This window comes from Stegastes partitus, unplaced genomic scaffold, assembly GCF_000690725.1.
Source record: "Stegastes partitus isolate 25-593 unplaced genomic scaffold, Stegastes_partitus-1.0.2 Scaffold9, whole genome shotgun sequence".
Lineage (NCBI taxonomy): Eukaryota > Metazoa > Chordata > Actinopteri > Pomacentridae > Stegastes > Stegastes partitus.
In genome coordinates this window covers 85,831-98,970 of record NW_007577740.1, presented here as the reverse complement: position 1 = coordinate 98,970, position 13,140 = coordinate 85,831, and the positions used below count along the sequence as shown (strand labels likewise).

The window sequence follows — 13,140 nt, the reverse complement described above, 5'->3', positions numbered from 1 at the left end:
GGCCAGTGAGTGTATATTGACATTAAATGTTTGACAAGAAGTTGATTGCTAAAAAGGAAAATCATCAGGGATGTCTGTGGTTTCTGCAAAGTGCAATAAAAAAAAACTGCCAACAATATAAAAAAAACAAACAAACAAACAAAAAATAAAACATGGACTTTCAAATTGGCATATTTTATTTGCTTTTGTAAACTTTAGATTTTTTTTGTTTTCAATTTCCAGCAGTGACTGACTGACTGTGTCATCACTAGCGCGGCTAAAAACAACTGAATCTGAGCTTGCGCTCCATGTAAACAATACGTCCATGTCAAACATAGACTTTTTAAAATAAATATCAATTATCAAATTATGCTTAATAAATGTTCTCAACATAACCACTATAGGCAGCAAGGCACTGCCAAGGAAATGCTGGTCTAAATAAATTACCCTGAGAGATCACTGTGAAACACCAACCAAGAAAACATATTTAGAGCAAATTGCTTGTCAAGAAGATAAATGCAGCAGCAGAGAATGAGAATGCTGTTTCCACGGTTATCTTTTCAGTAACTTTTCTTGTGCCATCCACACACGCGCGTGTACACACACACACACTTAGAAAGGCTGCCAATTATAGTAACTGTGTGACGAGGTTTCTCATACTGAGCCCCATGCTACCTTTGCCTCTAATCCTTTGTTATTAATTATATCTTACAAGCCTACACAGTTCTTGTGGTGTCAGCACCAAGTATCCATGGCAACAGCCAGTTGGTCCCAGCTCACAGGGATGCACACATGCACTGCTGCCTGACAAAACCGTGGCTCGCTGCAAAGATGCTCCATTGACAAGATTAATAACTCAACTGTGGAAAATATAAGAAAATTATAAATAATTCCTGTCCCCCTTGAGCGTCGTCTCCTAGTTTTTGAGCCAAGAACAAAACTCCCAGCAATCAGTGACCAAATGGTTAAAGATGCCTGTTGCTAAGGATGAAGAAAGAAAAGCAGTGTGCTGAGGTGTAATTTGATCGAGTACATTTTGTACTTAGGTATCAATTTGTAGAATTTTACCTGAGTGCTTATAGTTTCTGCACCTTCTACTTCACTACATAGGGGCATATTACACTTCTGAAATATTTATGACAGCTATAGCTACTTTGAACATACATTATATTTTGACATACAAAATAATGATGTTTTGAAATATAACACATTTTTATAGATTTTATAGACGAAATAACATATAATGTTGCATTTTTTCCCCACCTTAACCTGATACGACATTAATTGTTACTCTACATTGATCCATTCATGTAATATCTAAACAATCTTGTGTATTTTCTGTAATGCTAATATCTTCTACTTAAGCGGAAACTCCACCTACCGATTTTTTTTATAGTTTTATAAGTCTGTTTGCAGGTCTTAGGAAACAGTGGAACATGTCAGAAAAGGCTTTATGGGGCTCCAGAGGAAGTCTGATAACTTACCCCAAGTGAAGTCACCTGAGTCAGCGTTGTTTGGGGCTAAAGACTTACAAGTTTAAAAATATAAAAAACTTGATGGTGCAGATCTAGAAAGAAGTGATTTTTCCACATATCTGTAGCCCGTTCCTCATCTCTGCTTTGGGCAAGCAACTCAAGTTCTGAAGAGAAAAGGGAATGTTTAAAACGTTTTTAATACCATGAGAGTGCAATGCTACAACTATGAGGAACTCTTTTAAGTATCAGTGCAGTACCTGTAACAAAAGGACCGTTTTTAGAGTATTTTAATTTCACACAATGAGCAAATTCACCAATTTTCATCAAAGCTTCTCATCAAGTGCATTGATGTTAAATGTGTTTTGTGTTTCTTCACGTTGCCTGTACTGTGATCTTAATGTTCATTTGCTTGCAAAACTCTCACCATCTGGAGGCGTTGTGGCTGTTATAGAACTTTATCTTTTCCCCTGGCATTTTTCTGTAATTGTAGAAGACTAATTTAAAAATTAATTGCACCTGTACAGTATATCAAATTAATTTTGTGGCCTAAGTTCAGCAATTTTCAGCAGGTAAAGTCCTCTTTATATCTACTGCACATTTGATGTTTGTTTTTTTTGTCTAAGAAACATACAGTCTGCTATATTTGGAACTGTAGGATGGCTCTTAAACTTCCAATTCAGCCTAATGCTCAGTGAGAACAGAGTGATTTACATTTTGAACAGTTCTTGCTGAGCTTGCTGTGATATTTTGGTAGCAGTAAATATAGGTCGAGAAGGAACTCAGTTTTAACAAAAGAGGAAATCTTCTCCAAAGCATGGTAGATTTTTCAACATTCGTGTTAATGGTGCTGGTGGAGGTGGAAGGACAATACCTTTTAGTGAGTCTTTAACATGTTGATATATGTTGAGCGACCTCCCATGTTTGTTCTGTACACCATATCCTGGCTTTCCTGCCTCTGATAAATCCCAATCTAGTTAAGCAGGAGTGCCACCTTGAGGCATGTTTCATCATGTACATGTAAGATAAGAGCCTGGCTCCATCTGCAAATGCTAAACACGCACTGAGGAACATGTTGATAGCACTGATATGTTCAACAATATGCAGCGGCCTCTTCCCCTCCATTATTTTCACCAGGAAGCTTCTCTTTGCGCAACACAAGGATTTGGGGCCATCAGAACTGTTCAGATCACAGTGGAGTTAAGTTATGCCTTAATAGCGCCATCTACTGCTGAGATATATAAAGACTTGTGGAGAAAAAAAGACCTCAGATTGTCATGTAGAGCAATGTAAAAAAATATATATATATTGGAAAGTGAAAGTTATGCAATCAAAATCCCACTAATTTAAAGTATAGATTAATAATCAGCAAAATGTGTCACTGTAGCAGAAAAAAAAAGAACTTGTTTGGCTGAAATACCAAACATGACTATACACTGCAATACAGATGGCTCAGTGTCCATGTAGCTTTTAACATGACTGAAGTGGAGCGAGTTTTAAGACAGTTTAGCAGTTAATTTTATTTTATTTATTCTAATTTATATTCTGAAAAATGATAAGGGGTTACAGCCAGGTGGTGGTTATGAGCCAAAATGTTTGGAACAGCAATGTGTTTTACTTTAGCTGCTCAATGCTTTTTTTGTTGTTGTTGTTGTTTTTGTGTTTGTTTTTTAAGTAAATTCTACTGTCAAGTACATATAACAGATAGAAAAGTGCAGCATTTCTCGCTGAAATTAAATGAACTGGAAGTAGAGCCACAAGCACAAATGCCTGAAAATATTTTGAGTATTATGTGCAGTGCCTTTAGTAGATGCAGTTGGTTATTTTCCACCACTGACAAACACCAGCAGCTGGGGTTCCAGTGTACTTTGCTTTATTTATCCATCTACATCCTGTGTTGAGTACACTTGTACACTCCTGGACAGAAAAGTTAAACGGTGCAAAAATGATGTCACTGTTGTCACCATGAATACAAACAATGCGAAATATAGAAAAATATTGCCAGCATTTACAAACTAGTGCAGTAACTCCTCAATGATGCCTAAATACATAAAATGCTATCTGCAAACGACATACATGTAGTATGTGCAACATGAAAAGTGTAGTTACAGTGTGCTGCCTGCTATGCAGATACAGCGTAAAAGCGTAAACAATCCACAGAACATGAGTATAAAAGTTTGAGGAAAGATTGTCATTGGTGCGCATTGACAGCGAGACAGCATCAGTGTTCCTTAGAAGCCACGGCATATCTACCCCTAGTCCCTTTTAAAATATAAATGTCTCCCATTATATGTGCAGGATTATTGCCAAACACCCAAAATGATCAAAATGACTATCTCATTATCCGGGGTTTTTAGCTGCTGGTTTAGCGAGAAACCCATATTATAAGATACAATATAGGGTTACAGTATAAAAGTATGAAGTCATTGTATGAACTTCAATGTAATAGACAAAATGTGTTATTCCTCAGACAATAAGCCTTTCATAAGGTAGAACAGATAAAAGGTGCCGACAGATTTCTCCTCCATAACAGTATTAAGTGCAACAGTGTACGGCACCTTGTGTAACTGTTGGTGTGAAAATACATTGTCAATACATATACCTCTTATAAAATAAAAACAACAACAAAAAACACTTTAACCTTGTTAAATGTTTTGCCAAAACATAAAAAAAAGAAAAGAAAAGAGCTGCTTTTAATAGAAAACTTTTTTTTTTAAATTATTTCAACTTAGAGCAAACTTCCTCTTGTCCACGTAATGACGTAGTGCGTATTTCATATTTTAACCATTACTCAGCTATTCCTTTTTTGCAGGCTGCTCGATCAGTTTCCCCCTGTTGTATTTCTGTCCGATTCCGTAAGGGACATGTGCTGCTATGGTTCCCAGGTCCTTGGCACCCTCAATGTGGAACATCTGGTCATCAAAGAAGATGTGGGGTTTAATCTGGCGCAGCAGGGGCCCTTTAGGAGCTCCAGCCAGGAAGAGAGCCTCATCGATCTCCAAACCCCAGCTGCGGAGGGTCTTCAGGACGCGAGCGCCGGAGCTCGCAGCACTGCGGGCCGTGACCAGAAAGGTTCGGATGGGGCAGTTCATGCGCTCGTTCTTGGCGTAAAATTTTCTCTGGAGCTTTCCCAAGGCCTCCAGGAAACACTTTAAGGGGCCCTAAAAGGATCATGTGAATATAGAAAGAAATTAGCACTACACAGAGCAAAGAGATTGCAAACACATTGTAATGAGGATCTGCTTATTCACAGGGTTTGGTCACACATGTCAATCAGCTGTAGCGTATTAAGGAGCAGAACATTCCAAAGCAACACACAGAGTATCCAGAGACCTTTTCACAAAGCTGTAAATTTGGTAGAAGGCAGCTAGCTTAAAACTTTCACCCTGATGGAACATGTAAGTCAGATGTTGACATCAAAAAAATGTTTTTCTAGAAAAGCCCCTGGAGACAACAGGACATCTCCTACCTGCCCAACAACCAGATAACCGTCATTAAGTGTCAATTGTGAGCATAACCACACCTCTGGAGAAGAGGAGATCGCATTCTTCACTGTGGCCTTTTGACCTTTTTCTCCTCCTAACACTGAGAACTTTCTATACAGGAATTAACTGAACAGTTTTAAATCCTCAAATTAAAGAAATCCAACATCACCAGAGTGATGAGCCCAACATCCACACTCAAGTTGTGACATCAGGTTGATTAGGACCAGGACTGAAGACAGCACCTCACATTGGAAGTGTTTGTGGAAGATGCACACACACGAGACCCAAACACCTCCTTCTCTGTTTCTGTCACAGCCATAAACTGGGCTTTTTCTGTTGTACTCAGGCTTTCTATACTAGTGTACTGGGCTTTTCACTACTTATTCTGGGCTTTTTCTGTTATGTAACTTTGGCTTTCTTTTAAGGGTTCTTTGTTCTTCCTAAGTTCTTAAGTGAACTTTTACAATGCAACGACACAAACATTTTCCTTATAAATATGAGCTTTGACTCTTAGTATTTTAATTTCTTCACTTTTTCAGTGCAACTATGCAAAGGTGCCCTCCTGTCTCTGAGATCCTGAAACAACTCATCCAGCATTTTCTTTCTGCTAAACGGGTGAATTTGGAAAATACAATTGGATTTTCAATTCCAAAGTGATTCTAAACTGACCACTGCTCTGCCAACTGCTTCCAGTGATGATCACTGATAATTAGTTTCTTTACTTGTTGTTATTCATTCATTCCTTCATTCACGTATGCACTGTCTGTTGTTGCATCATTGTTAGTAGTATTAGTTAATAAATGTTTAGTGTATAGTCATTGTATAGTCTAGTGTGTATTTCTTAGTTTGGGAACTGGAAGTAAATAAAATCAGAGTTTACGACTTCTGATTGTAAGCCTGATCAACACAAATAGATTTGATAAATTATTAATTTTTAATCTGAAGTTTAAATAATTTATTTCTGAATTTTGTATTCAGTGGTGCCCTTGATTGTAAATGAGTGCAACTGTAATCATCAAGTGTAGTTATGCTACATTTCTACACATGTGGTGCGGCTGTGCGAGGCTACTTCCGCTACACAGCAAAGGACTGAATACATCACTAGCAGGAAAAGATGTTTTCTAATACAAATCACATTTTTCACTCATCTGCATAAGTGTCTCTCTTTTAATTGTGCTTTCACACGATGGATCTCTACACTGGGTGGAGCATGTTTCACTGACTTAAAAACCGTTAGGTAAGTATGTAGTGAGATGCATGTTATAGACAGTGTAAGCACATCCACATACAAGGGTACACAGTGACACGAGTTATATCCCAATTGATTTCAGATATTTGTATCATTTGTCATTTCCCAGAGTCTGATGTGCATGTATCAACACATACAGATTTGCTGTAAAACCTGAAGAGTCTATTTAGGGTGCAGTTGTATGCAAATCTGTCACAGATGGAAAGCTTCTGAGACAGATATTTGGCGTCACTGCAGTTAAGCCCAGAGCAAGAAGTTTATGAGGGTGAAAGACACAATAAAACACCACATTAGCAGATCTCATTCTCAATTCTCAACAACCCCACAATTTAGAACAATTCTGAAGGAATTTTGTGAAAGCAGCAATTAGAGAGTGACCTATACTACATTATATAATATGATCAGTATCAGGATGCTACATCAATCTACCGCTTGTATTTTATAGGTTATTCTCCTGCCTATGAGGTGAAAGTGAAGTTAAGGTACATAGAAAAAAAGGTGTTACCTGAGCAAGAGGTTTGTTCTCAAACTGCTTTTCATGCTCAAAGAAAGTGTCCAGGCCATGTTGCTTCACAATGATCTCTGACTCGTCTGAGAAGAGGACAGCGTCGCCATCAAAGGCCACTCTCAGTTGAGTGTCGCTCAACTGATTCTCTGTTTCCGGCATAAACATTGTAGCCGCAGCAATTCCTGATGGAGGGAAAGCTTGGTTAAAAATACGGTTTGGGTTGTGGATCCATTATTAATGGAGTCCTGCTGCAGGCAATCTTCAACAACCTGTTTTATTAATGACATTTAAACTGCCACCTAACTCCAGATTTGTGCGATTAGAGTAGTGGAAACTTTATCTCTGATAACTCTGTCTTTCATGAAGAGATACGGCCTGGCTAAAAGACATTTGGTAATCAGTTCTGGCTTTAAAACTATATTTGATATTAGTGACACTTGATAGGAATGAAAAGCAGAAAAATATAAATTGTAAATCAGCTACAGTCTGAATATCAATATAATCATAGAGCAAGAGGAGGCATGCCATCAAGACAAGCTCCTTCTGATCAGCCACCTCATTATAATACATTTGGAGGCTTTGGCTGGTAGCCAACAATAGTGTTCCATATCAACAGAAGGCTATTTGCTTTTATGTAAAATTAAAAATGAACATGAAAATAAAGGCCTCACAGTAGAAACTCAATGGAACAAAGTTAGTACACCTTTCATTACTGAGATCCACATCTTTCATGTTCTCAATACTTGGCATGTGTATGTATATTCTGGATATCCTCCTTGGTATGGAATACACCAGGGCTTTCTAAGACAGGTCCTGCTGTTATTCTTTGCTGAAGGTGTGTCGCTGCATGATTTCTCTGTCACCCCGAAGGTGTTCTGCATTCACTCTGGTAGTCTGAGCCAGGTTCATATCAAACACACTGGATCCTATCTCAGCTAAACAAATCTATCTGGGTATCAACTGAACAAACAATGTACTACCAATAATTATTAGAGGTATTTTTGTGTTCACTAGCAAAGCTGCATCTTGCAGTTTTGTGTCGAAAAGCAAGCAAGATGTCATGCTATGTCCTTCATACAGTCTGAGCCGTCACAGAAGTGCAATAACAATCATGATAATCATACATAATACTTATATATTGCTTTTCAAGATACTCAGACACTTTACAAAGTAGGTAACAACAAAACAAACAAACAGTTTAAGGTTCAGATGGAGAAGCGGCTAACAAACAACGCCAGTGTCCTCTCATGCCACTAGAGACTTCAACTGTATCATCACCAATAACCACTGTGCCAAATCTGAATCACTCCAAGGTTTGCTTTTCACAGTTACATTGTGCAAGTAGTGTACTGTTTGTGGTGATATTTCAGGAGGAAGCTGAAACATCTAATTTTTAGTTGGTTACCAATCTCCCTGCATCCTTTTTAAGTTCTTTTCCACATGGAGCCATGATGCAGACATGCAGATGGGCATATACAACTATCTTCATGCAGTTAAACTGATCAGAAATCACAGTTGTTCTCAGTTGCGTTTCAGTGATCCTAAGTTGTCTAACTTGTATGTCAGTGTTGGATTCACTTTTATTGCACTGAGTTTCTATTTTGCGGCTTGTATTTTTAATATAGTATTTCAAGATTACTTGTTTTTGGTTGCTAAGAATAAAGAATAAGAATAAATACTCTATTTGTCAGGTGTATAAGGGGTAAACTCACTTCTGATCTATACTGTATACATGAGGCCAGTGACTTACTTTTACATGTAGATCATCAATTGCAATGGCAGCATCAATGAACACTCTTTCGACTGATTAATGGATGATGACACATGTGATTGGAAGATTTTTGAGGCTACTATTTACATACAGACCATGAAATGCAGAGTGCATTACATCCATGTAAGCAGCTGTGGTCTTGGGCCAGTCACAGACTCATTCTTGAAATGTTAAAAGTGGACTTTATCAACAAACATAACAGTAGGGCTGCTAGTAATGATTGGTCTCATTACCAACTTATCTGTATTGTTATTTTTCATCTTTTGTTGGAGATTGTATAAATATTCAATTTTATACCATTACATTAAAAAAACATGAAAATACAATTCATATAGTAAACTTCCTAAATTCAAATAAACTCAGTTTACAATTACATAAATTGGAGAAAAATCACCAATTCCTCATATTTAGGAAGCTAGAAAGTAAAATTTACTCAATAAAGGATTAATTAACCAATTATCAGATTCATTGTTAATTAGTTTTTCAATGATCAATTAAAGGCAGCAATTATTTGTGACACTGTACAGTATATGTTTGTGCTTGTTTAGATAAAAGGGAACCCTAAATCACTGTCATCAACTGTCTCATTCTTGCAGCTCAGCATGAGGTCGAGGTTTCCCTCAACAGTGTGAATGAGTCACACACAAAGTCAAGTGTGTAAATATCAGAAGTGCATAAACATCTCAAGGCTGATGAAAGAAGGCGATACCGTGACCTAGTTTCAATACAAACTAATGATAAGAAGAAAAAAAAACCTGTGTTATAGAAATATTCTGTAGAGATTGTCCTGTAACCGCAGCATTGCTTACCTGCCTCTATGGCCTCTGTGACTTTCTCCGAGTCTTTGGAGAGGTAAAGATTTGTCATGTAAGCCTCCAGGTAACCTATGGGACTTTTCCCTCCCGTCATACAGAATCTCTCAATGGTCAAATCTGAAAGAATAAAAGCAAGTTGGAGATGCATGAAAAAAAGTCCCATTTTAATTGAGCTACTTCTTCATTACAAGCCTGTAATGATGAGACTGAGTGTTGTTCTTGATTATGTTTGCTGCTGTAACGGGTGAGCCAGTGCCTTGCTGAACAATCAACGGTGTTTGGTTTAGGATGCAGCATACCGTAGTGATTAATGCTGTTTATGAGGCGCACTCCAACTTGGGCATGGTTGTTAGTCATTAAGACAATGTCAAACAGCTCCTCGCTGTCTGGGTAGAGCTCCCTCAGTCGGCAGTTGACATTCATCAGCGCCTGTGAGAGAAAAGACACCATGTCCAACACTCAGAGCCAGGATATTGAGTCAGAATGTTCAACACAAGATTACAACAGAAGTATTACAACAGGTGAATTAAACTTTTCTTGTTGCTACACAGTATTTGCTGTAAGTGAGGGTAGCAAGGCACTAAAACGTGACAGTAACACAGCCATGTGACTGGGGAGATTTACACATTTCGACATAAAATTTGAGCCAAATCAAGAAACTGAGTGGCCTGAATAATCAGGTGACGTTAGCTTATCACTGATAAACTGGTAAAGTCAGACCAGACACCTTCAAACAATGAATCGCACCTCTCCAGGAGGAAGAAGCAGGGTTGACGGGTGTGGAGGAACATAAATCAAAGATACAAAGTGGAGTTTCAGATAATTAATCTTGCAGCTGAATGTTGCAATTTATGTAAAAAATTGCCTCATCTTCTCTGAGTGAGTAAATGTGAACACATAGAGATAACATATTTTTAATTTCAGTGTGTGACTTTCTGAGATTATCTCCGCTGTCTGTCATAGCAATAAATCTGCTAAGGTATTTTTACTTTAACATGTCCATATGGTGTATTTTATATGGTTGATGGCACATTATGAGTAAAATCAGCGGTCGACATCATGGCTTAGCATTTCCATCTTGAAACTGCGGTGTACGATGAAAGTTTCAAAAATACAGATTCAGAATTCAAGGATTTCATATGTAACAACTGTAAAGAACCAATCATGTCAACTCGTGTGGTGGGGCTTTCTGTTGAACAGTTGTTTTACAGTGTTTGATCAGGGTAGGTACGATGGTGTGCTGAGCTGCAGCAGGGGGCAAAGGGTGTCTGGAGAAAGAAGCAGGGGCTTGAGATTCTAAGGAAGCTGTGGTGTAGAGATACATCTAAGGCACTTATGGCAAGATGGATTTATTTTCATGGAAAAAATTACTTTGAAACACAAAAATTGGTTTGTAGCAGACAAACTAAAGAGCAGGGAGGAACTTTAAGGGCAATCACAGATTTATTTCAATGTAATAATGGCATCATGGATGTAAAAAAAAAAAAAACACTCAGCTGACTTTGTTAGATATATCTTCCTAACATTAATCAAGCCTAATACAACCACCATGCAGCAGGTCCTCCCTTCATGAGGGTTTTTATGGTCAGGATTTTGTGTGTGTGTGTGTGTTTGTTTTTATAGTTTTGTTTGTTTTAAATAGGTAATGAAGTTTTTTTGTGGTGCAGCTGAGTTGTGGTACATTGAGAAATGTTTCTGATATTTTGTCTACGGCCATATTTATATCATCATTGGCGGACTAAATAGTAGAATAATATTAAAAGAGTGTAATAGTACAACACTCCTTTCAGATTTAAAAAGCAACTGAGTGTATATCTATAATTTTAAGAGATTGCAACTTCTATGCTGGTAACTTTGCTAATACAAATACAAATACATTTGTGCAATTAAGAACTAATTTAATATTATCTAAATCCCAAAACACAGAAGAAACAACACATGAACTGAACCTGATACTTTCCTTGTGGGCTTAATTGCTGATAATATGGCTCACTTGACATTCAGAAATTGCTTCTTTTCGCACCAAAGACACAATGATTCAGTTTTGGAAAACATAAAATGATGAATTCCCTCCATGCAGCCAGGTCTATACTCAAAGGATGGCAGCAGCCAGCTGTGGTGGGTCTGCAACACTTATTATAAACTATTAAAAAATAACTGCGTGAATAGTTGTATAGCCCCAAGTGATACAAAACCATTTTATACTAACAGGGTGCAATCCCACTTCCCATGATATTCCTTTATTCTAAGGTGACAATAGAACAACACTAAGCATATCCAAGACTGGTCTGATGAGTACCAGGTCTATCCTAACATCAACTCTGAACATGAATCAGCCTTCGTGGGAGGTTGCAGAAACAGGTTCCATTGTCAGTATAATGCTGTTTTCTCTTTGTTGATTCACAGCTTGTATGACACCGCTCTAAGAAGGAGTGCAGCATGTTTCAAGCGATGAAGAACTTAAACAATAGGTCCTTGCTTTTCGCACAGTGTTGTGTATTTTGTATTATATCGTCCACGCTTTAATGGCAGAGAAATCTAAAGACACTTTTTTATGAGGAGGTTCTTGTAGTTCTGGTTCTGTCAGTGCAAAGGTTTTGTCATGGCTCAGTGATGACATAAAAATAAACAATCTGCCTGACAAAAAAAAATCAGTTCAGTTGTGTCTCTAATGAACACAGCAGCTCTGTTGTGATGGTCCCTGCTGTGCCAAAAGCCAAATACCTGTTTTCCATCACACTGGGTGTCTCAGGTGTAGCAGGACAGAGAGATAATAGATTCCACATGCAGACATACACCTTCAGAGCACTGCATGTTTTCATGTATTCGTGTTTGTTAGAGAAGTGTTTCCTGAAAGCTGGATTAAGGCATGGCAGGAACCGCACCCTGACAGCGCCGCAGCAACAGGCACAAGGTGGCCACTCCCGGGGCTCAGGCCTACCTTGACGAAGGGGAAGGCAGGTCCTGGCTTCAGAGGCTCGTTTTCATGTTCCACTTGAAAAGCTACGTACTTCTCCAGGCCTTCCTCCTCGTAGATCTTCCTCTCTGCCACCATGTTGAAGAGGGTGCGAGAGGAGACGGCGATGGTGACAGCGAACCGGGGTTTGGGCTGAAGGTGGACGCGGAGGCACAGAAAATATCAGCCAAGCATCCAGTAATACACTTTGTTATGCCAACATGATCCAAAAGACAGAGTATGTGCAGCCAACACACAGCTTGGAGGAAAAACTTAGTAAATACTTACAGGTCTCGGTTTGTTTGATTTGAGGTTGTCAAAAAACGCTTTGGCCGCAGCCCAGTCTTTTTCCTCGCTGCTGTCTTCAGCTGCAGGCACGTCGCTTGGCTTCATTTCACTCATTTTTCTAAACTTTGGTGAGTCCAACAACCCGAACAAAACCCGAGGAAGGGAAGTCTGCTGCAACTAGAAACTTTTGCGGAAATGTAGCAACACAGTCTGGTGGGCGTGTCCGCCAGCGGTGACGTAGGCAGTGGAGGGCATCTCTGGCAGCAGAGACTCTGTGGACACTCCGGTCCACCGAGGTCACCGCTGACATGAGTCCACCTGTGCAGGATCAGATGATTCTGAACTGTATAACCTGACAACAATTGCATACCTTGTAAGTACACTGGACCTGGCCCATACTGAAGTCAGAATCAATTCAAGGCTGTCCCTCGCCCCCGCCTCGGCCCCTCAGACCACCCCTCTGTGATGCTACAGACCCCTGCTCACCAGAGGAACACCTACACTGAGACAAATTAAGATCTGAGCACAAGGAGCCATGTCAGCATCACTCGATCGCTTTGAGTAGACTAACTGGGTCATGTTCAAAGAAGCTGCCACCAACTCATCAACCTGTCTGT

At 38.9% G+C, this 13,140-nt stretch overlaps 1 protein-coding gene across 1 annotated transcript; it reads right to left on the bottom strand.

Annotated features, from left to right (window-relative positions):
- Nucleotides 1-3,302: 3,302 nt before the first annotated feature.
- LOC103359106 (cytosolic 5'-nucleotidase 1A-like) lies at nucleotides 3,303-12,731 on the bottom strand. The gene is made up of 6 exons (XM_008284323.1): nucleotides 12,524-12,731; nucleotides 12,221-12,388; nucleotides 9,579-9,708; nucleotides 9,274-9,396; nucleotides 6,691-6,875; nucleotides 3,303-4,612 (listed from the first exon to the last, which is right to left on the bottom strand). Exons 1-6 carry the CDS (start codon nucleotides 12,635-12,637, stop codon nucleotides 4,247-4,249), a joined length of 1,086 nt encoding a protein of 361 aa, XP_008282545.1. The 5' UTR covers nucleotides 12,638-12,731; the 3' UTR covers nucleotides 3,303-4,246.
- Between the last annotated feature and the right edge of the window lie 409 nt (nucleotides 12,732-13,140).

Coding starts and splice junctions, on each gene's coding strand:
- LOC103359106 (XM_008284323.1), bottom strand. CDS start 12,637: ATGAGTGAAATGAAGCCAAGCGACGTGCCTGCAGCTGAAGACAGCAGC. Junction 12,389..12,523: donor AATCAAACAAACCGAGACCT/GTAAGTATTTAC, acceptor GTCCACCTTCAG/CCCAAACCCCGGTTCGCTGT. Junction 9,709..12,220: donor CTGCCTTCCCCTTCGTCAAG/GTAGGCCTGAGC, acceptor TTTCTCTCACAG/GCGCTGATGAATGTCAACTG.